We start from the raw sequence: 25477 nt of genomic DNA on the forward strand, positions 1-25477 counted from the left end.
CAATCAATGATTGTATCGGCTTTATGCATCCTCCTGTCATTTTTTAGTACGTTGATATGTCACCTAGCTTGATTCCATGCCACTGTTCCATTTAAAGGGTGTAATGCACATGACAGTCAGACCTCTACAAAAGATTATACAAGACAATAAAATGTATTAAATACTTACGAGGTCCGATTTCCGCTCGTTCCCAGGTAGTGCTGCACGAGAAGACATTGTCCCTGAGGTATCCTTTCTATTAGGCTACTTGGTTTTTATGTGGGTAACAGTTATATACAGGATTATATTCTACCGAAGATAACGGTCGACATTGGCCGCTCCACCGCCTAGCCAGTGTTCCAAGGCAATAGACGCCTCTCCTACCGGCAACCCCAGGTTCGAGAGCAGTGAGACAGAATTGTATCCTCAAATACTAATTTTCATTGTAAAAAGCCAACACCGAACACGACAATTGTCTAGAAAACTGTTCGAATAGCCTTCTAGGCTATCCACTTCATGTTTGGTTGATTCTTCATGTGAAGAAAGGCATCAATGATATACCTCATTCTGGAAATAAAATGAACCCAAAATAGGTTTCTTGTCACTATCGCACCATTACTATACTAAAACATTTTTTTGAAAGCAATTCTGTGTTTCCAGTGATGAATGTGGGTGTATGTCAGGAACAGAGCAGTTTGTTATATCCAATTAAAAAACAATTGTCAAAACAAAAAACATTGGTCAGGTAGCCTGCGCGTACCACGACCATGGGTGGATGTCTGTCGTTGAAAAATATGTATTTTTGGGGGGGTGCCAAATAATGCTCGCAAAACCAACCACTACCAAGGCAAAACACTGAACGACTTAAGCCTAATTGCCAGCCCCCATTTCATAGTTAATTAATAAATAATTAACCGTCAAAAGAAACAATACAACGACATGACAACTGCGGATAGAGCATCGGCGAATGTACTGTTACCCCCTTTCTCTTTCTGCACGTGATGGACAACTTCCTGAAAAAGTAGCCGTCGAATAAACACTCAACGTTCGAAAAATGATTTAACTTTGACTCTCGCAGATATCCTACATAACTATAAGTTGTAACATTTGCCTACAGAAAACGGCATCTCCAAACTGTATGACAAGAGCAAGAGGGAAGAACCTCAAGAGAAATAATAGGCAGGGCTGCGTCGGTGGCTCAGTAACACACCCTTCCCCCATATTCTTAAAGAGACAATCCCCCCATTCATTCATTGGTAGAACAGCACTTACCAGCACCAGCCACACGTCCACCACGTTGGCGACCAATATTCTGTACAGTAATGTCATCACTTGACGCACTTAACAAAGCAACAAACTACTGCACTTTTATGTAATTTTCCCTCCACTTGTAATTTATATTGTTGTGAGAACAAACCATCTGTTCTCTGGTGTATATAATTTATGTTTTAATCTATCTATATTATTCATGTCTATTTATTGATTATACCAAGTGGGTAATGACAGCAGAAGCACATCACCAAAGACTATAGTCTCACCTGTACAAATCGGACACGAGAGTGTCGGGCCCATGAACACCTCATTCTGCTGTGGTCCCTGGGCACTCGGTATTTTGTTATTGAGATAGGCATATAGTGAATGTTGGTTTAGCTCTTTTCTTGGTTTCGCATGGGTGATAGAGCAGTGTGTGAAAGTGAGTCACTATTGAAACAGTGTGAACCTGACAAGTTCCACACGTCAAACTCTCTCTAATCAGCATCTAGTCCCTCAGCATCATTAGGCAGTCATTTGAGACCAAATCATTTGGGAACCACTTTATGTGGAATTTTCAATACTCCTAATGGGGTATGTGCGAAGGCAGGTAAAGTGTGGGCGTCAGATGATGCTGCTCTTTCCATGTACCATGGAGAGAGCCGAGACATGATTGTAAGTGATGTGTGCACACGGAGCGGGTGAGGGTGATCGACCAGGGCCCTGCCCCACCACTGCAACCCTGGCTGACCCTGAGGAACTGAACACAAACCACCTCCAGTCAGGTCTGCTGTCCAACAGAGCCTCCACTGTCTGACTCAAGACTCTTGGCAAATCTGATTTGATATAGCTTCATAAATTAATAGTATTAGTACTGTATTAATAACCCATTAGTAGCCCATTCATTCCAAACATGTTACCTTACAACTTCAGCTGACAGAGTATTGAACCATGTGAACTATTTGGCTTCTACATTATTATTAAAAAACATGCATACTCAGTGTAGACCTATACATCACATGGCAAAATGAACAGTATCAGCTGTTATCCAAAATGCTTTACATATCCTCAAATGGAGGAGAGTTACAAACTACTGAAACTTCTCTCTATTCCAGTTGACCTACTGTATTTCAGACCTAGTCATCTCAATGCTCTAATTACAGCTGTTGGAAGGCAGTACCATGGCCAACCCCCGATGCCTCCCACTGCATTAATCTCTAATCTGGCAGAGATTATGATGTCTGGAGGCACATTGGAGGCTATGTTCTGCCCTTAATCAAGTGTCTGTCCAATCCTGACTGTCCCTGAACCCCAGGATGTTGTTGTTCAAAGTTTACAAATACCTTTTTTTGTGAACAAAATCAGGCAATAGAATCATTATTATATTTGATGAGACTTGGCTGTAATTCAAATATGCTTGAAGATGTTGTCCAACTGTTAATATGAATGCAAATTGTTAAAGGAATCAAATAGATACAAATAAAGACCATTGATTGTATAGATTATGGGTTTCAACAGTATATGGGAAACAGAATAATGTATTGGTTAGGTTAACATTGAAATAGGCAAGAGTGGCATTTTTAGAAATTATTTTTCCTAAAATCTCATATATAGTTATCATACTTTTGCTTGTTATGTTTACCTTGTTTGCTGATTGACATTTTTAAATAACATCTTGTTGGTGAGAAGTTGCAATGTCATCCTGTTTGCTCTCTGTGCTGTGTTGCAAATTATGTTAGGTTATAGAGGGCCACCTAGTGGAGTAGTAGCCTCATCACGGCCAGAGGCATCCTTATTACTGTTGTGATGGCGTCATCTTGTGGTTGTCAATGATTCTGTTTTCTTTTACTTGTTATGTGGTGGCAGTGTTTTGTTGCATCATCAGCAAACCCCCCTTTTAACATTATAATTGTGACATGGTGATCACCTGCTGCTTTGAGCCCGAAAGCCCTCTTCCATTTGTGTAGTCTATATAAGAGAGAGGTTAGAGTGCAGCATCAGGAAATCAAAGTACTTCCAGTCTCCGAACTGGTGTGAATTTGAACTGGAACCACAGGGAGGCCTATTCAAAACAGCCGGGGAAGCACATTGGCCTACAGTACTTTAATCTTTGATCCTTGTTTCAAGTTTCAGCATTTATATTAACCTCTTGCCACATTTTGGGTCACAAATGGAATTGTCCCACTCTCTACCATTACCCTTTATGTCTGCATCTATTATGAGATCAAGTTGATCTCAAAATGCTTAAAAGGGTGAAAATGACCAGAGCCACTCAAAAAAGAGCCTGGAAAGACATCTTACAAAAAGGTCTCACTTTCATCTAGCATAGCTTAATTGCCATGCTTCAAGGCTCTCAGATATATGCTTGGTGATTGAAACTAATACATTATAGAAGGAAAAAATAAATAGGAAGTGAATCAACTAAACAGACCATCGCTGCATTCTCTCTCTATCTTTCTCTCTCTCTTACTCTCTCGCTCTCTCTCTGCACAGTACATTACTATGTTATAATAAGGTATCAGATAATTGTTTACAAATACTATATTTCCCATCAAAATGTGTGTGCCTTTAGCATTTTCTACATTAGTGGTTCCCAAACTTTTTAAAGTCCCGTACCCCAACCTCCAGCTGCGTACCCTCTCTAGCACCAGGGTCAGCGCACTCTCAAATGTTGTTTTTTGTCTTCATTGTAAGCCTGGCACACACACACTATATGATACATTCATTAAACATAAGAATGAGTGTGAGTTTGTCACAACCCGGCTTGTGAGAAGTGACAAAGAGCTCTTATAGGACCAGGGCACAAATAATAATATAATAATAATCAATAATTTTGCTCTTTACTTAGCCATCTTATATATAAAACCTTATTTTTTCATCAAAAATTGTGGATAAATCACCGCAAGTTAATGAGAAGGGTGTGCTTGAAAGTATGCACATAACTCTGCAATGGAGAGAGTCTCAGTCTTTTTCCACACACAGTCTGTGCCTGTATTTAGTTTTCATGATAATGAGGGCCAAGAATCCACTCTCATATAGGTATGTGGTTGCAAAGGGCATCAGTGCCATAACAGCGCGATTTGCCAAGGCAGGATACTCTGTATAGTTTTTTTGGCCTTTCCTCCAGCATTGTCCCAGCCATATCCACAGCAGCAGGAACAATTAGTCCTCCACAATAGTATGGGGCTTGCCTGTCCTAGCCACTCGGTATCTTATAAGACGCTTCTAGCCCCTTCTTATTAATGCTATCTGTTACTTTTATACATATCTTACTACTCAAAAAATATCTCGCTCAAATACTCCCGCAGCGGTTTTTTCAAATGGGCATGTTTTGTTTCTAAATGTCTGCGCAAGAGTGAAGGTTTCATTAAATTGTGAGATAGTACTTTTGCACATATAACACACTGTGGCTGAGGAAAGGCACTACTCCCAAAAGAAGTGAACACCAAATCAATGTAGTTCTCATCATATTTGCACCTCTTCGAGGGTCCAACGTCCCTGTCTGTTGTTCAGTGCTTTCCCGGGTAAGGGGGCAGTAGCTCTTCAGCTGCATCAGATTCACATCTGTCAGTGTCCATGCTAGCTGGGCTAACAACAAATGTAGAATTACTGATGCTAGCATTGGATGGGCTCGTGGAAGCAGAACAACTTGTGTCGTCGACAGGTGCAGTTGTAGTACTGCTGGTAGTAGCAGTACTACCAGTAGAGCTGGTATGTGTCTCTATGGACGAGGGCCTTACTTTTTACAAAAAAAACCATTTTAACCAATTTTCGAGCAAACGAAATGAGCAGCAGCTACGTTTGGCTACATACAGACTGTTAGTGGAATTCCCGCGAATTCCCGTTAGTTATTCGACGAGGCTACCTGTATCTGATATTGTGTTGTTATTTCGCTGAACACTAGATAGTTTTGGCAGTGAAACGAGGCTACTCAGGTGAGAAAAAACCTCACCCAGATGTATAGCCCTGTTGGAAAATATAAATCAAATGTTTGAAAATGTGATTTAATTATTGTTTTTTTAATTATAATGTGAATCACATTTTTACTTGGCATACCCTGATGGCATTCCGCGTACCCCAGTTTGGGAATACCTGTTCTACATTATCAAACACAGCAAGATATTATCAGTATACCCTAGACACAGACTAGACTGATTGCAGTGCAGTCACAGACAAAGCTTTGAAGTGGTTTATTTCATTTTCTTGGTACTGACATGCATCTCACATCTCTAGACACCTGCTTAGCTTTCTGTGGTAATCAAATATGAGACTGATCTGATGTCACAGATAGGGCTCTAAACCACAACATTTGTGCTGACAAATTGTAATATTCTGAAAAAAGTTTCCGACACATAAAACCCTCACCTTTAAAAGCAAGTGCCTTTCACAATTTATGACTTCACTACAATCACATGCAGCACAAATCTCTCCTCCTCAAAGGTAAGTTGACTTATGATTAGTGAATAAAAAAATTGGTTAAATATTTGTATGCAACTGTGCATTTACTCTTACTTTCAAAGTGAGAATGAAATGCATGCACATATTTTACACTTTTGTCATTACTAAAATATGATAAACATGCAAGTCCTTAAAGGGGCAATTGGCCTTGCAACATTCATTTTTTGACTTTAAAATGAATGATATTATACCCGTTGATTCTTGAAGAATATAACTTATGGATGCCTCATAAGCTTAGTTCAACAGTTGTACCCCATCAGAACCAAAAATATAAGCTTGTTTTACTCCTTTGTTAGTAAACATTGTACTTGTAAACTAACAATGTAAAGCCTCAAAACATGGTTTAAACTATACTTTTCCTTGTATCCATAGCCATGTCCATGAATTTGAGTGTTACATTTCTGCAGCCCCATCCCTCAGCTTTTAACCAAAATAGTGGAGGGGTGTCGCTTTGTTATTGTTTGAACTGCAGGTTGACCCTTAAATCTCAATAAAAAAATTATGATGGAATTTTACATAAGGGAATCTACTGTAAAGACAGATGGTGTCACTCCCAAGCAATCTGTTGGGTTCCATTTTATAATAAGTGACAGGGAAACTGTATATTTGTTAAGTTGGAATAAGTTGGAAAGCACAGTGTAATTATATTGTACTCATTGCTACAGAGTACTGATATGTTTATAGACAAACTTTCAATTTGGCTCTATACCCCGGCATTTTGGATTTGTGATCAAATATTTTCATTCAGTAAAGTATTTATGTACAGTACAGAATGTCACATTTCATATGAGCGCATTTTCATCTGTTTTATCATTTAGAAATGAAAGCACTTTATATATCTTGGACTCACTTTTATTGTAAATGTGGATGCTACCATAAATATCGTACCCCCCCTCCAATGTTTTGGGGGCATGATCTTTTTGCACCTGTAACCTTTTCATTCATCATTATTCATGATTCATTCATAATCACAGTAACATCCACATGAATGTAGAAGTGTTCTGAAACAGATTAAATTCTCAAGTGATTCTGAAATGACACAATACATTATTTACCATTAATTTCTATTGGGCACAACATAATCTGAAACACAAACAAAACAAACTGCAAATGCGTCCAACAAGTTTGTAGTGTCGCAAGATTTTCACATAATTAACAAGACATTGTACTGAATATCCAAAGAAAGGAACAATGAAATGGCATAGATTACATTGACACGGTTGAGCAGGATGTGTACTGGTAAACAGGAATTATGTCACAACAGAAGTTTCATATATTTGTTTCCGATCTCACATTGACCCAATTTCTTTTCCTGTCATATCAATATTAGTTCCTCGCAATGTTGGTGAGTTTAAGTATGGTCATCATGGCCCTCATCTCAGTAGCTGCTACCTGTCCTGCCTCACCATGTGAATGTCTGGACAACGTCACAGTCAGCTGCCCGGACAAGAGGCTGAAGAAATTCCCTAACCTCCCAGATGGTACTGAGGAGCTTTATATGGCCCACAACCTGATCGAGGCATTCCCCACCAGTGGACTGGAGCAGCTGCAGTTCCTGGATCTCACCAAGAACTGTCTCAATGTCTCCTTGACTTCCAACTTCATCTGGCCCAACATGAGCAGCCTGGTCAAGCTGTTTCTCAGGGGTAATTACCTGGGTTCATTGGGCCCTCGGCAGCTCCAAGGCCTCTCAGCACTCACCTTCCTGGACCTCAGCGAGAACAACATGGAGGCCCTGCAACCAGGATCCCTACAAGGCCTTGGTCAATTAAAGACGCTCATTCTAACACTGAACCAGATCAACAGCCTGCAGTACGGGGCACTGGGTGGAGCCCCTGCACTCACTGACCTTCACCTGAGCAGCAACAGTATTGTGGAGTTTGAGAAAGGGGTGTTTGAGAATTCATCCAAATTGGTAAAGCTGATTTTGTCTAAGAACAACTTGGTTAGCATTGGGAATGGCACATTCAGTGGAGCAGTTAACCTGAGTCATCTGGACCTCAGTGGAAACAGGTTAGATTCTGTGCCCGTTGCTGCCCTGAAGGATGTGTCACAGCTGCACAGCTTGTACCTCCAGAAGAACAGCATCACATTTTTACCAGAAGATGCTTTCTCTGAGCTCAGCCATCTAAGGATCTTGGTTTTGAATAATAACCATCTGAGCATAATGGCTAAGGACTCATTGAGTGGTCTAGCACATCTCGGTCAATTGGATCTGAGCTACAATAACCTCCAATCCCTTCCTTCTGAAGTGTTTCAATATCTAGGCAGACTGGAGCTCCTGGATCTCTACCACAACAGGCTGACATACCTTCCAGAGAACCTGTTTCACAACCTAACTATGCTGAGAGAGCTGCAACTTGACAGCAACAATATCTCATACATACCACCAGGGCTCTTTCACATGGTGTCTAAGCTAAGGGAACTCCAGCTGGACAACAATCAGATAGCTGACCTCCATAATGCCTTGTTCTCCAGACTGAGAAGGCTACGGACACTCTACCTGGACAACAACGCAATAAGCACAATTCCCAGAGGCCTATTCCACAAGACCAAGAGACTCAGGGAGCTACAGTTGAACAATAACCACCTCAGGTCTCTCCCTAAGTCCATCTTCCATGGTCTGGCTAAACTCCACTCCCTGAAGCTTTTCAATAACCGTCTCACAGCTCTTCAACCTCAGCAGTTTTCTACCCTAGGAAACCTGAGAGAGCTCCTGCTGAATGAAAACCTGATCGAAGATCTTCCCACAGGCATATTTTCTGAGCTTCGCAGCCTCAAGATGCTGGATTTGGATAACAACCGCCTCACAGCACTGACTCCTGCAGGCTTTGATGGGTTAGGTACACTAAAGGAGCTTCATCTCAGCTTCAATCAGCTCCGTGATCTCCCATATGCAACCTTCTACTCCCTGGATGACCTACGTAGACTCCTTCTCCAGAACAACCGCTTGGTGGCCTTGCACCCTCAAGTCTTCGCACCCCTGGCCGACTTACAGGAGCTTGACTTAGACAATAACCAGATAGAACAGCTACACCCTGACATGTTTCAAGGCCCTCACCGTCTCCAGAAACTTCACCTGAAATCAAATCGCCTCAGTAGTCTTTTGAATGGGACACTGGAGCCTTTGCAGAGCCTGAAGGCCCTCCACCTGGAGGGGAACCCCTGGGACTGCTCTTGCAGATCACCCATCCTGTACATCAGTAACTGGATCATCAACAACACCCAGATGTTACAGGACGAACCCATGTGTTCCACACTCAACCGACCCATTTCACAGCCTGCACACCTTTTAAAGCCCTGTGTGAGCATTGCATGCTTCCCCAGACACGAACTTCCCCTAGAGATGCTGACAGTGCTTACAGCTTGGCTTCTAGCTAGCGCTTTTCTTTGACGTACTTTTGCGGTTTCAGCATTGTGGTTTTGTTTCTTGTTTTCAGATGGTTATGCTTTTATGCAACTGTCTATTGCACATGCATTGTGAAGAGTAAGTGATAAAGTGTAAAGATTAAAATACCATGGAATGGTGTTAAATATTTGATTGAAAATTCATGCTTTTCTTTGAAATAAAACAAATCATTTAATTTAATTTCTTGATGGGTTACAATATCTGCCATGTGTGATCTTGATGTGAATTAGACTAGGAGTGTTGCTCAGAGTTAATAAACTTGAGGCATTTACTCTATAATCTATGACTAAACACCCATCCATGGATACAAAACATACTCTTTCCAACTCAAGACATGCAGTCGCACACTCAGAGATACAACTGCTTGTTCTTCGAAACGCCACCAGACATCACTGCGTACCCACTGTGCAGACTCAAGGATACATTAACCTACAAGTGCTGAGGGGCATTACTGCTGAGCATTCGTGAGTGAGCCTCGAGTCAACCTTTTGAGGTTGAATGTGATTAACCCTAAATGGAAAGAAATGTAGGTAACTGTGGAACACAGGGTCAGGCCAGGCTCCCGACAGCAGAACACAAGGTCTGGTCCCTCACCTCCTGCACTGCATTCTAGGTGGGGTGCTGCTGAAGAGTGGCTGGGTGGCAAGGAAGTTCCCCTTAATATATATATGACAAGTTCTCTGCTATTATGTGCATGGAGTACATCAGAGAACATTGGGGAAAATAATTAAAGATCTTCATTTTTGGTGAGTTTGGTCTAAACATAGACATTATGCCATACCCATTAATGTGACTGACAGGGAACATATGTAGACTTGTGATTTTCAGGAATGAGGATTGGAGGGAAGGATGACCATAGATGGGTGCGAGGCAGACTACCAAAACCACATATTAAATGAATTAATCAATGTGAAGTGTGCAACAATATTAGGACCATCTTTCATTGATTACCCTATGAGGATTTGCATGTTTGAAGTGCCCAAGGTAACCCAAAATGAATTATGAATATGCAGGCATAATACAGAACCATTTCATTCTACCACAGCACATGAACTTCTATTAGTGCTGAAGATAATCATCTTCTGGTCACATGTACACTTCCTTTGACATCACCAACAGTGTTGCCTTAGCTTATTCATAGATTTTTTTTAAACTTGTTTGGCTCCATTCAGGAAACTGGCTCACATCTATTGTACTTTTCTGTTGGAAGGGAAGAGAGCGTTGCACAGTTCTATCATAGTGACATTGGCTGAGGTATGGCTTGGGAACACAGTCACTGGTAATGCAGACATGTAGATGGGCGGCACACCACAAGTCCACAGTCAAGAATCTGTTCTCGGAGGAATTCATGCATCGACACAATTCTAATTAATTTAATGTGAAATGGATGATCTGCTATTTCGGTGCCAGAAATGGCCTGAAATACAGGTTTATTTTCCTGTTGTTTCTCCTTGTTATGTAATATCCATACGAGTCTTATCAGTCTCATCTGAGGCACTGCATACAAGGCGCCATAGAGGGACACCAACCTATAGGCACTCGATCATTTGCATTAATGTTATGTTGCAGCTGTTAGAGAGACTATATGCACGGATAGCAACAAACACACACACACACACACCAACAAAGGACTCATTTCAGGAGTTTTATTTACCACTGGCACACAAATACGAGATAACAGTAATAAAAGGTACACAAGACAAGAAAGGTTACAGATGTACATCCTTCTCAAATAAATTAGGCTCTGCTTCATTGAACAGTTACTGGACCACCAGCCAATCCACTCAAAGTATTTCTACCCCACAAAGGCAACTGGTTATACAAAATTAAATACTTTGAAAAAAAGGCTTTTTTGGCAACCAATCTAATCAGTACACTTCTTATGTTAGTATGCCACTCACTGACCTATAAATGCATTTTTAATGCCGAGACAATTGTTCAAACCAAGTGTGGTCCTTCGCAATAAGAGGCTATGCCTATTGGTTTTAGATATAATAGCACTTGTGATCTTTCAGATTCCTCAGGTAGGAAAAACTCTTCCCGCATTTGTCGCACATGAATAGTTTCTCCCCTGTGTGGATTTGTTTGTGGGCTTTGAGGCTGTTGCCCTGGTTGAAGCTCCTCCCACAGAGGTCACAGCTAAAAGGCTTCTCTCCAGTGTGTATCCGCTGGTGCCTGTTGAGGTTCCCAGTGTTGCTGAAACATTTCCCACACGTTTCACAGCTGAAAGGTTTCTCCCCAGTATGGACTGCCTGGTGGGTTTTCAGGCTGCTGTGTTGAGTGAACATCCTTCCACACACGTCACAGGTGAACGGTCTCTCCCCAGTGTGAGTTTTCATGTGTATGTTCAGGTAGCTGACCGACTTGAAGCTCTTGTTGCATAGGCCACAGCTGTGCGGCTTCTCCATAGTATGGAGTTGCTGGTGCGATTTGAGGTGAGTGAATGAACTGAGACTACTACCGCACACTGAGCAAATACAAGGCATCTCTGCTGTGTGAGCCTGAAGGTGTGTTTTGAGAGAGTTGACGCAAGCCAGTACTGTCCCGCACACCACACAGAGGAAGGCGTTCTCTCCTGCGTGGGTTCTTTGGTGCATTTTCAGAGCACTTCTTTGAATGAAACACTTCCCACACGTCTCACAGGTAAATGGCCTTTCTCCTGTGTGGATCCGCTGGTGTCCTTTCAGAGTGTCTGCCTGGTTGAAGCTTTTCCCGCAAGTATCGCAACGGAACGGTTTCTCACCGGTGTGTATACGCTGGTGCCTGTGGAGATTTCCTGGTATGCTGAAACTCTTCTTGCAGATCTCACAGCTGTATTTCCTCTCTCCTGTGTGGACGATCTGGTGCATCTTGAGACCGTGGGCCCGGTTAAAGCTCTTGCCACATTCGTCGCAGCCGAACGGTCTCAACCCTGCATGGAGTCTCTGGTGATTCTTGAGTAGCTGCTTTAAGGTGAAAGCTTTACCACAATCGCCACAGGTGTGTGGTCTCTCTCCTGTGTGAAGCAGCTGGTGTGCATCCAAACTGCGTTTAAAGGAAAAACCTCTGCCGCATTGTTTGCAGTTAAAAGGTTTCTCCGCTGCTGCATGGATCGCCTGGTGAGCTTTCAGCTGGATCAGTTTGCTGAATGTCTTCCTGCAGTGCTTGCAGCTAAGATGGTTCTCCTTTTTGGGCCTTGCCTGACGAGCCCCAGTGATCTTTGGCTTTCTCAAATGCTTTGGCCCTGCGGCGCCGACTCTGTCCTTTGGGTCCTCTGAGGGGTTCTCTGGGTCACTCAACTCCTGGGCGTGGCTCTCTAAAAAAGAACTTGGGTCTGAGGTGCTACTGTACAAGTAATCTTCTAAGCCTTCTTCTTTGATAATAACTGACTCGATCGTTTCCTCAATGTTGGAGTGCTGAGATGAGAGGGAAAGTGATTTAATGGAACGCAGGTTTAGAGACCCATCTATTTCTATCTACAGTACCAATCAAAAGTTTGGACACACCTACGCATTCAAGGGTATTTCTTTATTTTTACTATTTTCTACATTGATTTCTTCACTATTATTCTACAAGCTATGAACTAACACATATGGAATTATGTAGTAACCAAAAAGTGTTAAACAAACCCAAATATACTTTATATTTGATATTCTTCAAAGTAGCCACCCTTTGCCTTGATGACAGCTTTGCACACTCTTGGCATTCTCTCAACCAGCTTCATGAGGACCCTGGAATGCATTTCAATTAACAGTTGTGCCTTGTTAAAAGTTAATTGTGGAATTTCTTTCCTTCTTAATGCATTTGAGCCAATAAGTTGTGTTGTGACAAGGTAGGGGTGATATACATAAGATGGCCCTATTTGGTAAAAGACCAGGTCCATATTATGGCAAGAACAGCTCAAATAAGCAAAGAGAAACGACAGTCCAATATTACTTTAAGATTTGAAGGTCAGTCAATGCGGAAAATGTCAAGAACTTTTAAAGTTTCTTCAAGTGCAGTCACAAAAAACATCAAGCGCTATGATGAAACTGGCTCTCATGAGGACCGCTGGAGAGCTGCATCAGATGACCTGACCTCCACAATCACCCGATCTCAACCTAATTGAGATGGTTTGGGATGAGTTGGACCGCAGAGTGAAGGAAAAGCAGCCAACAAGTGCTCAGCATGTGGGAACTCCTTCAAGACTCTTGGAAAAGCATTGCAGTTGAAGCCAGTTGAGAGAATGCCAAGAGTGTGCAAAGCTGTTATCAAGGCAAAGGGTGGCTAATTTGAAGAATCTCAAATATATTTTGATTTGTTTTACACTTTATTGGTTACTACATGATTCCATAGGTGTTATTTTATAGTTTTGATGTCTTCACTATTATTCTACAATGTAGAAAATAGTAAAATAAAGAAAAACCTTGGAATGAGTAGGTGTGTCAAAACGTTTCACTGGTACTGCATGTCAATACCTATATATCCATATAATATCATAAAACAACAGAAATATTCACAAAGGGATAAAATGCTTCTTGTACTCACTTCCAATAATTAAATACAATTGGTAACTACCTGGTACCAAATGGTGTATAATGATACAGACAAGTAAATAGGTTATTACGTTCTGTACACCCTAGTAATTCCAGACAGCTTTCCAAGATCTAAACTTCCCACAGAATATTGTCAGTTAGGCAAATAAGCCTACCTCGTTTACAGTTGAGGGAAGTCTCCCTTTCCACAGGTGGAGGATGGGGGATCGTTTCACTTCTGCATCACCAGCGCATACGCCTGAAAAAGATTGTAGTCAAAATCAATAAGGTTTGAATTTAATTCAAAAGCACTGGTTTTTAGTGCACTCTAAAACCAGATTGATGGCCTATCTGAAATAATGCCAACTCTCACCTGGGTGTGTGCCTTTTAACTGGTGGATGATCTTGACTTCACTGCAGCAGCCATTGGCTGATGTGTTCTCTTGTCCTCCACTCCCTTCTAAGACAGTCCTCAGTTTGGTCTCAACCGCATCTAGCCTCTTCTTCAAGTCCTCATTCTCAGTTTGACTCCGAGACACTTCCAGATGCAGAATGGAGGAGCACTCGTTGAATAGCTTGCAGATTTGGTCCACAGCCTCCTTTGCCAGTATCTCCATGAATGATGTCAACTGGGTCAACTGAGTGAAATGAGCAAAAGCAAGTTTAGGGCATACAGAACAAACTTCAGTTTACTCAACTAGCTAGCTTCCATTATAAACGTCTCTGACAAGTATTTCTGTCGATTATGCTAAATGCTTGCAGATCTAAATTATACAAACATGTTTCCAGTTTAGCCAACCCTGTGGTAAGTACTAGCGTAATGTATTAGCTAAATTAACCAGACATAAAACACATACCCTAGGTCAGGGATGGGTAGCATAAAAACCCAAAGCTGAATTTCATTTAATTGAGCGTTTGGATCAGGAAGGTTTCCTCTTGACCTCTACAAGTCAGAATGTTGAATGAAATGATATTTTAACATTACCGGTTGTCTGTGCGGTTGGTCCTTTTGCAGGTAGGAATGTGAGACAATATATTCACAGGAAGGTATAATTAAATCAACTTTTCAAAGCGCTGGTAGTGTGTTAAGATTTCTATCACATGAAGCATGTACAGAATGTGTAAACACATTTATGAGCTTGGCAAGTATGCATGCATTATATTATCAATCTAGTGCTAATACATCAGGTGATAGACATCTGAACGCACTACCAGCGCTTTGAAAAGTTGATTTAATTATACCTTCCTGTGGATATATTGTCACACATTCCCACCTGCAAAAGTACCAACCACACAGACAACTGGTAAAGTAAGTTGAAATGTAATTTTATTTCACATTCCGGCTTGTAAGAGGTTGCGAGAGGAAACGTTGCTGATCCAAACACTCATTTACGCCCGATGCTGAATTTAATGAAATTCAAATGTCAGGTCTCCAGGCTAAAGCTGGGCCGGCACCAGAACAAATCAGTTTCGCGGGCATTTCATTTCCATAGGGGGCATGTTGTTTTTTCATGGGACCTCCTAGAACCATTGGGCCTTGAGAGACCCCCCCCCTTCAAGCTAATGAGCAGTCATTCTGACTGCAACATTCTAGCAGTGTAATTAATACATTTCATATCCCCAATTCAAAAATAATCATTTGGTTGTGTCCATGAAGGTCTTAGGTAACAGAATGAACACATTTTGTTTTCAAATAACACAAAAGCATTTATTAGTTTGTTACTGTAGGATACATTTCAACACAAAATTAAATAATTTAAAAACGCACAAGGTTTCAATCAATTGTACATGGAGTGCCTTTGTTATAACTATGAAAAAGAATGCATGTGTTGGAATGAAAGTAACAGATAACTTTTTATAAGCAAATAAAAATACCCCAACCACCGGGACGCACTGCCAGCAACATATGTGGTGGAATGATGAAAACATCAGTAGCCTAAACATCATTATAAGCGTCAAGTGTGCTTGATAAATATGGAACATCTGCACAAAAGCGATAATGGCTTTTGAATATATGTGTTGATATGACAGCAGTCAATTATTGTCAGCTCGTGCTTACATGGTGTGCTTCTTCACGCAATGGCATCAGTTAAAGCATGCACATAAACAACAAAAGCTGATGAGTTTGTTGCAAATGTTTCTTAGGGACTGCTCTCCGTTACAACGTTTTGTGCTGATAATCAGATGTCCTCGAGATTAATTTCTTCCCCACCATCAGTCATTTTCATTCAGATTTGGTAGCAACACTTAACACAGCATGTCCATCCATTTGTCTTGATCTTCTTGCCATTGTAAATTATGCACGCCCTCACTGACTATTTACCCCAAGTAGGCCAGAGTAGACTGATAGGACTGCTTGGATTCAGGGGACTGATTATAATTAGAATAGATTAATACAATAGAATGGCCCGCTCTGATTTTCATTCACAATTGGTGATTACATAATTATGTGTCCGTGTCCTCTCAATCACCGATTCTCCCCATCATACTTTACTTCATTTATTTGATCTGTTGTGATAAGTGTGAAATTAGTTTTGGTATAGTTTAGGTTCATTTGAGGCAATTATCTGGGTGATTATCAACTGGACATGGCACCTTCAACTATTGGGAGGGGCGCAGGCTCTACCGTCGGGAGGAGAGGCAACAGGGGAAAACCAAATAAAACGACACGGGGGGGGGTGTTAGAGCCAGTAGGGATGACCAGGGATGCTCTCTCGATAAGTGCATGAATTGGACCATTTCCCATCCTGCTAAGCATTCAAAAGTCCTTTAGGGTGTCAGGGAAAATGTATGGAGGAAAATGTACATTATTTTCTTTAGGAATATTTGTAAGTCGCTCTGGATAAGAGCGTCTGCTAAATGACTTAAATGTAAATGTAATGTAAATGAATATAGTGAAGTAAAAGTTGTCAAAAATATAAATTGTTAAGTACAGATAACCCCAAAAAACACTTAAGTAGTACTTTAAAGTATTTTTACTTAAGTACTTTATACCACTGGTAATCACAATATTTTTGGTTATGGAAGAGATTTCACAGCGGTATAGATGGTACAATGATTCTCTACAAACAAGCAAGTATAGTAAGTACCTAGGTGTCTGGATAGACTGTAAACTCTCCTTCCAGACTCATATCAAACATCTCCAATCTAAAATCAAATCTAGAGTCGGCTTTCTATTCCGCAACAAAGCCTCCTTCACTCACGCCGCCAAACTTACCCTAGTAAAACTGACTATCCTACCGATCCTCGACTTCGGCGATGTCATCTACAAAATAGCTTCCAACACTCTACTCAGCAAACTGGATGCAGTTTATCACAGTGCCATCCGTTTTGTTACTAAAGCACCTTATACCACCCACCACTGCGACCTGTATGCTCTAGTTGGCTGGCCCTTGCTACATATTCGTCGCCAGACCCACTGGCTCCAGGTCATCTACAAGTCCATGCTAGGTAAAGCTCCGCCTTATCTCAGTTCACTGGTCACGATGGCAACACCCACCCGTAGCATGCGCTCCAGCAGGTGTATCTCACTGATCATCCCTAAAGCCAAAACCTCATTTGGCCGCCTTTCGTTCCAGTTCTCTGCTGCCTGTGACTGGAACGAATTGCAAAAATCTCTGAAGTTGGAGACTTTTATCTCCCTCACCAACTTCAAACATCTGCTATCTGAGCAGCTAACCGATCAATGCAGCTGTACATAGTCTATCGATAAATAGCCCACCCAATTTGACCTACCTCATCCCGCATACTGTTTTTATTTATTTACTTTTCTGCACACCAATATCTCTACCTGTACATGACCATCCGATCATTTATCACCAGTGTTAATCTGCAAAATTGTAATTATTCGCCTACCTCCTCATGCCTTTTGCAAACAATATATATAGACTCTCTTTTTTTTACTGTGTTATTGACTTGTTAATTGTTTACTCCATGTGTAACTCTGTGTTGTCTGTTCACACTACTATGCTTTATCTTGGCCAGGTCGCAGTTGCAAATGAGAACTTGTTCAACTAGCCTACCTGGTTAAATAAAGTTGAAATAAAATAAAATAAATAGTCTATACTTAATTGTTTTGGTACAAACTAAAACTAGGCGAACTATGAAATGGCGGAACGATTTCTGCATAACGCAGAACCAAACAGAACGAAATGGGTAGGTCTCTTCTTGAATTTGTCCAATAGAAACTCTCGTATGCGTTTTCCGTTTGGAGTAAACGGTTTGGGCGTAATGATTGCGCCCCAGAGTGGAGTGGAGGCTGCTACGTCGGTGCAATTAAATTGCGGACTAGTTTACAAAATGCCTTACGTTACATAATCAGCAGATATACCTGTTCGTTTGGGGCTTCACTCGCGTTATCTCCCGTTGTTGGCACTTCAGACGAGGCAGAACCCTCGATAACTTTGCTAATTTCTGTAACAGTCGCTCTAACCATTATCTCCAAAATGGAGTCAATCTGTCCTTGCAAAACTGACATTTTTGTAAAAATCACAACGCACTTACAAATCTTCGTAAATACGCGCTATTGGCCAAGTTGGCCTAGCGCTATGTCACGTTAGCTACAAAATAAGTGTAGCTAGTGCTGTTAGCAGTGTTGTTGTCCGACTGACCTGAAACAACTCGACCGGCATAGGTCACAAGTTCTTCCGGGTCGAGGTATGGGTTTTTATTGGTTTCCACTAGTTACTGCAACCACAAAGTCAGAGTGGCTATATCATAAAAATTCATTAAAACGAACATTTGCTTTTTGGTCTTAATTTTAGGTTAGGGTTAGGCATTGAGTTAGCAGTGTGGTTAAGTTTAAAAACCCAAGAAGATAAATTGTACAAATGGGCGGAGTTTATGACTCTGTGGTGTGTTGTGACAACAGTTTTTAATCTTTCAAAATAAAAGTAACTTTGTTTTCACTTATAAATTAGCTATATGGGAAAGAGTGATGTTTGTGTTACAGAAAAATATTTCGTACACTACAAAAATCGCAGAAATCATTACAAACAAATGCATCAAAAAGTGATCAGTCATCACCCAGTCTCCTGCCAATGGAAATGTTTATTTTGACATAAGTGAAATGTACTTGCACATCCAAAGAATCCAGGAATTGCTTTGCAGGTGTGTAGGGAATGTTAATGTAGGTTAGTGACAGATCGAAATTTACTGCACCCCCCTCCCCAACATGAACATTTGTTTTTCACATGAGCCTCCCCTTGTACTGTAAAATAAATGGAACACCCTCCCACTTCATAGAATTAGCTCAAAAGAATGTTTACGACCAAAATGAACAATAACTGTAGCGACCATGTCTTTATAAATGTGGATATAACATGCTTTTGTGGCACTATCAATGCCACACAGGGCTAGGGGCTTCGCAGACCACCGCAGACGAGACTCTCCCTGCCTGTTTTATTACTTCACGATCAGAGCCGACGAGAGACAATGATCAGCTAGGGGGAAATCAGATGTACATTTTGATGCCATATTTATAATTCTATATAATTCTATTCTCCAACCAACAGGTTTCTGTGCCAATGCACCACACAACCAATAAACAAAGTATACCGACTACTTAGAGCACTTCAATATCATGGCTTGCATTTTCAACACCAAAATAAATAGATTATGTCAATCTCAACAAACGGAAAATACATCCCTCCCTACCTTGTAGGGTTACCCAGTATTGAAGGCTTGGCTTGACAATCTCCGAATGTCTTTAAACTTGGTGTTTTGTAACAGATGTCTCTTTTCATTCATCAGTTGGCTGCTGCACAGTTTGGATTGATGGATTAATTTGATTTGTCAGTTAAAATAATACATACAGTGCATTCAGAAAGGATTCAGACCCCTTGACTTTTTCAAAATGTTGTTACATTACAGCCTTATTCTAAAATGGTTTAAATAGTTTTCCCCCCTCATCAATCTACACACAATACCACATAATGACAAAGCAAATACAGATTTTTTTGACATTTTTGCAAATATATTACAAGTAAAAAACTGAAACATCACAATTACATGAGTATTCACACCCTTTACTCAATACTTTGTTGAAGCGCCTTTGGCAGCAATTACAGCCTAGGGTCTTCTTGTGTATGACGCTACAAGCTTGGCACACCTGCATTTGGGGAGTTTCTTCCATTCTTCTCTGCAGATCCTCTCAAGCTCTGTCAAGTTGGATGGGGAGCATCACTGCACAGCGATTTGCAGGTCTCTCCAGAGATTTCCGATTAGGTTCAAGTTCGGGCTCTGGCTGGGCCACTCATGGACATTCAGAGACTTGTCCCGAAGTCACTCCTGCATTGTTTTGGCTGTGTGCTTAGGGTCGTGGTCCTGTTGGAAGGTGAACCTTCACCCCAATCTGAGGTCCTGAGCAATCTGGAGCCGGTTTTCATCAAGGATCTCTCTGTACTTTGCTCGGTTCATCTTTCCCTCAATCCTGACTAGTCTCCCAGTCCCTGCTGCTGAAAAACGTCCACACAGCATGATGCTGCCACCACGCTTCACCGTAGAGATGTCGCCAGGTTTCCTCCAGATGTGACGCTTGGCATTCAGGCAAATGAGTTCAATCTTGGTTTCACCAGACCAGAGAATACAGAGGCCCGAGTCCTTTAGGTGCCTTTTGGCAAACTCCAAGTGGGCTTCATGTGCCTTTTACTGAGGAGCGGCTTCCGCCTGGCCACTCTACCATAAAAGCCTGATTGGTGGAGTGCTGCAGAGATGGTTGTCCTTCTGGAAGGTTCTTCCATCTCCACAGAGGAAATTTGTCAGAGTGACCATCGGGTTCTTGGTCACCTGTATGACCAAGGCTCTTCTCCTGCGATTGCTCAGTTTGGCCGGGCGACCAACTCTAGGAAGAGACGTGGTGGTTCCAAACTTTTCCATTTAAGAATGATGGATGCCACTGTGTTCTCATGTGAGCTAAATTTTGAGTCTCATAGCAAAGGGTCTGAATACTTATGTAAACAAGGTATTTCTGTTTTATATTTTGCGAAAATGTCTAAAAACCTGTTCTTGCTTCATCATTATGAGGTATTTTGAGTCGATTGATGAGGATTTTTTTATTTAATCTATTTTAGAATAAGGCTGTAACGTAACAAAATGTGGAAAAAGTTAAGGGGTCTGAAGAGTTTCCGAATGCACTGTATGTATACAGTACCAGTCAAAAGTTTGGACACACCTACTCATTCAATGGTTTTTCTTTATTTTTACTATTTTATACATTGTAGAATAATAGTGAAGACATCAAAACTATGAATAACACATATGGAACCAAACTGGTGTTTCTAAAAATGTATTCAAAGTCACTGTTTAGTTTGTATTTAATTATAAGTAACTCACAGCCTATATGCACAATTTATAGACGATAATGATTTAATACAACAATTTTTTTTTAAAGCTCAGCATTTAATGTCCCTAACTCCCCTACCAGCCTAGTGTGTCACACTCACAAATGCTTCACAATGTATTTCTTTGTAGGCTATAGCGTCTGCTATGCAGCTATAGATGTACAGACGGAGGCTGATTTGTAGATTTTCAATCAGAATATTTTTGATTAAGATAAGCATTATATTGTTAGATTATAGGAGTAAACTCTGGTAGACCTGAAATAGACCTCCTCACCTCAAGTTGAACTGTCAGTCAGTTGGAGCTCCGGGGCGCACTGTCTTATAGCCACATCATACCAAACCTTCGCAAACATTTTAAAAGTTTATTAGTGTAATATCAAATGTTCTTCCACAAGCCATTGTCTATAGGGAAAATACATGCAGAAGAGCGAATGTAAACCAGGGAGAACCCCCCCCAAAAAAAAACACACTACCCTCCCCTTTGCCCAATAAAAACCCACACAAGCCTCCCCAAAGCAAAAACAAATGTAATTGACAACCCTCCCTTATTTTGGACCACCCCTCCCCCAGTACATTTCTATCTGTCCATTAAAGAAAAAGCTTATGCAATTTGATAAAAGTGCTAAAATAACAAAATAAGTTTTGCTACAAATAAATAACTTGGAATGATAATACTGAGACCATGTCATCTTCCTGCTCAACAAATGCCCAGATATCAGTTTACAGCCTCATCAACCCTAAAACTAACAGATTTAATTTTTAATGCCCACTCTCTTAATAATAATAATAAAAGTTGATCCTCACTTGTCAACCATGTAGGCACCCCAAACTACACATTTTCTGATACAATCCTCACAGTGCTGCAAATGGTTATCTACTGACACACTTGTGTTCCTTGAAATTTCTTACATAGGCAAAGCTTTTTCCACAATTGTCACATGAGTATGGCTTTTCTGCTTTGTGCACCTGCATGTGAGCTTTGACATTATTAGCTTGGCTGAACATTTTCCCACATACTTCACAGCTAAAGGGCCTCTCTCCTGTATGAACACGCATATGCCTTTTAAGGTTACCGCTAATACGGAAGGTCATCCCACAAGTTTCACATGTGTAAGGTTTCTCGCCAGTGTGAATTCGTTCATGTAGTCGAAGACTGTTTGGCAAACTGAAGCTCTTCCCACACACGCTGCACATGTGAGACTTCTCTCCAGTGTGAACCTTCTGATGTATGACACAAGCAGCTCGCTGGGTGAAGGTTTTCCCACATGTGGAGCAAACAAACGGCTTCTCACCTGTGTGAAGCAGCTGGTGTATTTTAAGCGTCCCAATGGAGCTGTAGCACTTCCCACATATCTCACAACTTTGTGGTTTCCTGTGCTTGTCCTTCTTTTCGTCATCCATGTGTGTCTGCTGGTGGTTTCTCAGAGCGTAATTGTATACAAATGTTCTTCCACAAATGTCACACATAAAGGGCTTCAATCCTTCGTGTACCTGCATGTGTCCTTTGAGGGTGCTGGATTGGTTGAACTGCTTTCCGCACACCTTACAGCTGAACGGTTTAGTCCCTGTGTGAATCAGACTGTGTCTTTTAAGGTTGACCTCGTGACCAAAACTGCTTCCGCATATCTCACATTTAAATGCCTTCAGTCCTGTGTGCACTACCTGGTGAGATTTCAATGCCCGCTCAGTCATGAAACCCTTTTGACACTGAGCACACCTAAATGGCTTGTCGAGGGAGTGTGTTCTCTTATGTGTCGTGAGGTAACTGGATTGTGCAAAACTCTTTCCACACATAGAGCAGCTATATGGTTTTTCACCTGTGTGAATTCTCTGGTGCACCATAAGACTGTTTCTTGTTGTGAAACCCTGTCCACAAGTCAGACAGTTGAATGGTTTTGCCTCTGAATGAACAAACTCGTGGGATTTTAGTGCTCTCTCCTCACGGAACGTCTTTCCGCAAACTGTGCAGCCAAAAGTCCTTCCTTTTGAGTGACCCAAGACATGCTTGTTGAGAGAAGTTAAGTATATAAACTTCTTTCCACATTGGCCACAACAGAAAGGCTTCTCTCCCGTGTGAACTCGCTTGTGCTGTTTCAGCAAGCTGCTCAGATGAAAACGCCTCCCACACTGGTCACAGTTAAAGGATTTCTTCCTTTTGGGAAAGATCTGCTTTGTTCTGGGGCAGCTGTGCTCTGTAGTTTCTGTTACATCAGCAGATGAAACTTCTTCATTTGTTCCATTGCCCTCTGTTTTGACTAGTGGGCCATCAGTGAGAGCATCATGGATGTGTTCAACGCCAATTTCCAGGTCTCTTGATGTGGGCTCTGTTTTTACTTCCTCTCGGTCTCCTGCAGGGGGGTCACTGTCTGTGCCTGAACTCTCTCTGCGTGCATTATCAACATCTGCAGGACCTAAGGACAAATAGAGTGCAAACACAAAGAAAGCCGCATAAACCTCTGGTCAATTGCAAAATAGGCATCTAAATACAGTTGAGATGTATACTGAGCAGGATTACTGAGATAACACAATCAAAGAGTTTTACCCTCTCCTCTGGTTGATGTCACATTGATTCCTGAGATATCACACTCCTTGATGGAACAGTCGATTGAGTCATCCTCCTGCCAACAGACAAATACACACACAGTAAAAACAGACTTACTGTTACAATGATTTCATTTGGTATGTTTTGATGAAATACAATCTACCCACCTCACAGTCTTCCTCTGATGATGCAGAAGTCTCCCCATCTTCCATTGCACTGGCAGGAGACACAACATAACCTGAAAGAGAAATGGAAATAAGTGGAATTATTTCAACCCGGTTTCTCTTTCATATGAAACCAGATGAATATGTTTACATAGTCCAGTTTATCTAATGCTCTGCATGGTATTCTAACTATTTAGATTTTAACCGTTCTATTTCAGATTTTTACAATCTGAGGTTTCCTGTGGATTTCAGACACTCCCAACTAACCAAACTGTTTACTCTTGGTCAACACAGAATTACTCTTTTTCAGATCTCACCCTTTTCCAGTGGTGTCACCATTAATTCCAGTTTATTCTTCAGGGTCTCATTTTCATTTTGTAGAATTGTAGTACACTCTGTGAATAACCTACATAATTTTCGAATGGCTTCCTTCATCAACAGGTGCATGATGGAGACAAGCCGTGCCTGATGGAAATGGGAAGAAAATCGTGGCGAAGCAATATTAGGCTACCTAATATCACAACCACATCATGTACTTATCTCCCAGTTTGATCCTACAAAACTAAAGCCCATCTCCAACCGTTTGATCCTAATAAACAACACCCCATCTTCAACCGTTTGATCCTAATAAACAACACCCCATATCCCACCGTTTGATCTTTAGTGTGTTATCTGGGGAGGGGGGGGGCATCTAGTAAAGCAGTGGTTCCAAAACCAGTTTGGGCTGTTGGCCATCATACAAGTGAGTGTCGAGTCCGCCTGAACCCTGAAGTTAGGACTTGGCCAGTGAAATGTATTAACTGAGCATCGGAACGTTAAGATGTTAGGCTAATGAACAACTAGCTATCTTGGAATAGGCTACATTAGGTACTGTTATGCAAACTGAGTCCAAACTAGTTAACTGGCTACGTAGGAAGACACCCACCCCTGTGTTGACATTTTGATCACCATCATCTCCAGTGCAAGATATTTCACTACATGATGCCATGATTGACGCTTCATGCTCAACTCTGCACATTTCTGCCACGGACGCTTCAACAACAATAGCCAAAATTGAAGTTGCTTGTGATTGAAATGACTCGTAATCCATTGAAATTGTGTCCTCAGTCTAATACTAAAATTAACAATTTTGTTCGACTTCTTTAGTTCCAGTAAGATAGCTAGTTGAATCAAAAGTTGATTGATTGCCCATTTGCACGTCTCAACAGACAAAAATGGCAGCCTTGGTACTTCGAGAACCTCTCTAATACGTCATATATAGACTTATTGTGCCTTTTCCAGTTTCAAAATAAAAGTCCAACAAGTGAGATAATTGGAAATGTACATTTTAGTGATTTAGCAGACGCTCTTAGAGCGATTTACAGGAGCAAATGTGGTTAAGTGCCTTGCTCAGGGGCACATCGACATATTTTTTCACCTAGTCAGCTCGGGGATTCGAACGTTTCAGTTACTGGCCCAACGCCCTTAACCTCTAGGCTTTATATCCCACTAACATCCGAATATATGTACAACAATCACCAGACATCAGTCAGTAAAGATTTCGAACAGGATCTATAGAATAAAATATACAACAATAAGGCATATTGAACAGAAAAGGCAACGCATCTATGTCTCGTGTCTATCAGGATTGCGGCTAAATTACCATTAAACTCAGGTCAAGTTTATAGATGTTGAAGCCATTTGGAAATAAATTAGATTGTTTATATCAAACAGCACGTCCCCAAGTATAAACATCAGATGGTGCTGATCTGCTTTCACACACAACCTTTACTTTCACCTCATTTGTAATGAGTGTGGTTTAAAACCACCACTAGGAGGCAGCAATCAGTTACACCAAGATT

At 41.2% G+C, this 25477-nt stretch overlaps 4 protein-coding genes across 9 annotated transcripts in view; 1 reads left to right on the forward strand and 3 right to left on the reverse strand.

Annotated features, from left to right (window-relative positions):
- The window catches only part of LOC135546263 (MAP/microtubule affinity-regulating kinase 4-like), a 72039-nt gene extending 70873 nt beyond the window's left edge, over positions 1 to 1166 (reverse strand). For all 3 annotated transcript variants that reach the window (XM_064974547.1, XM_064974549.1, XM_064974548.1), the window contains exon 1: positions 169 to 1166. In XM_064974547.1, the coding sequence (XP_064830619.1) occupies positions 169 to 216 (48 nt within the window). In that variant the 5' untranslated portion in view covers positions 217 to 1166. The remainder of the gene's footprint in view (positions 1 to 168) is intronic.
- A 4462-nt stretch (positions 1167 to 5628) lies between these two features.
- Positions 5629 to 9277, forward strand: LOC135545258 (insulin-like growth factor-binding protein complex acid labile subunit). The gene is made up of 2 exons (XM_064972886.1): positions 5629 to 5670; positions 7019 to 9277. Exon 2 carries the CDS (start codon positions 7028 to 7030, stop codon positions 9080 to 9082), a length of 2055 nt encoding a protein of 684 aa, XP_064828958.1. The 5' UTR covers positions 5629 to 5670; positions 7019 to 7027; the 3' UTR covers positions 9083 to 9277.
- Positions 9278 to 10729: 1452 nt separating this feature from the next.
- Positions 10730 to 18342, reverse strand: LOC135546265 (gastrula zinc finger protein XlCGF26.1-like). 3 transcript variants are annotated; one of them, XM_064974554.1, is made up of 4 exons: positions 18094 to 18342; positions 13964 to 14228; positions 13767 to 13849; positions 10730 to 12492 (listed from the first exon to the last, which is right to left on the reverse strand). In XM_064974554.1, exons 2-4 carry the CDS (start codon positions 14205 to 14207, stop codon positions 11083 to 11085), a joined length of 1737 nt encoding a protein of 578 aa, XP_064830626.1. In that variant the 5' UTR covers positions 14208 to 14228; positions 18094 to 18342; the 3' UTR covers positions 10730 to 11082. The 3 variants fall into 3 exon arrangements, with proteins under 3 accessions (XP_064830626.1, XP_064830624.1, XP_064830625.1); XM_064974552.1 differs by having other exon boundaries at positions 17921 to 18342; XM_064974553.1 differs by lacking the exon at positions 18094 to 18342 and adding an exon at positions 15650 to 16986.
- Positions 18343 to 21434: 3092 nt separating this feature from the next.
- LOC135546266 (zinc finger protein OZF-like) lies at positions 21435 to 24847 on the reverse strand. Of its 2 annotated transcripts, XM_064974556.1 has the most exons (5): positions 24562 to 24847; positions 23954 to 24101; positions 23640 to 23710; positions 23473 to 23548; positions 21435 to 23341 (listed from the first exon to the last, which is right to left on the reverse strand). In XM_064974556.1, the coding sequence occupies exons 1-5, from the start codon at positions 24724 to 24726 to the stop codon at positions 21801 to 21803; spliced, it is 2001 nt and encodes a 666-aa protein (XP_064830628.1). In that variant the 5' UTR covers positions 24727 to 24847; the 3' UTR covers positions 21435 to 21800. The 2 variants fall into 2 exon arrangements, with proteins under 2 accessions (XP_064830628.1, XP_064830629.1); XM_064974557.1 differs by lacking the exon at positions 23954 to 24101.
- Positions 24848 to 25477: the final 630 nt, after the last annotated feature.

Source organism: Oncorhynchus masou, chromosome 9 (genome assembly GCF_036934945.1).
Source record: "Oncorhynchus masou masou isolate Uvic2021 chromosome 9, UVic_Omas_1.1, whole genome shotgun sequence".
In the NCBI taxonomy this organism is placed as follows: Eukaryota; Metazoa; Chordata; class Actinopteri; order Salmoniformes; family Salmonidae; genus Oncorhynchus; species Oncorhynchus masou.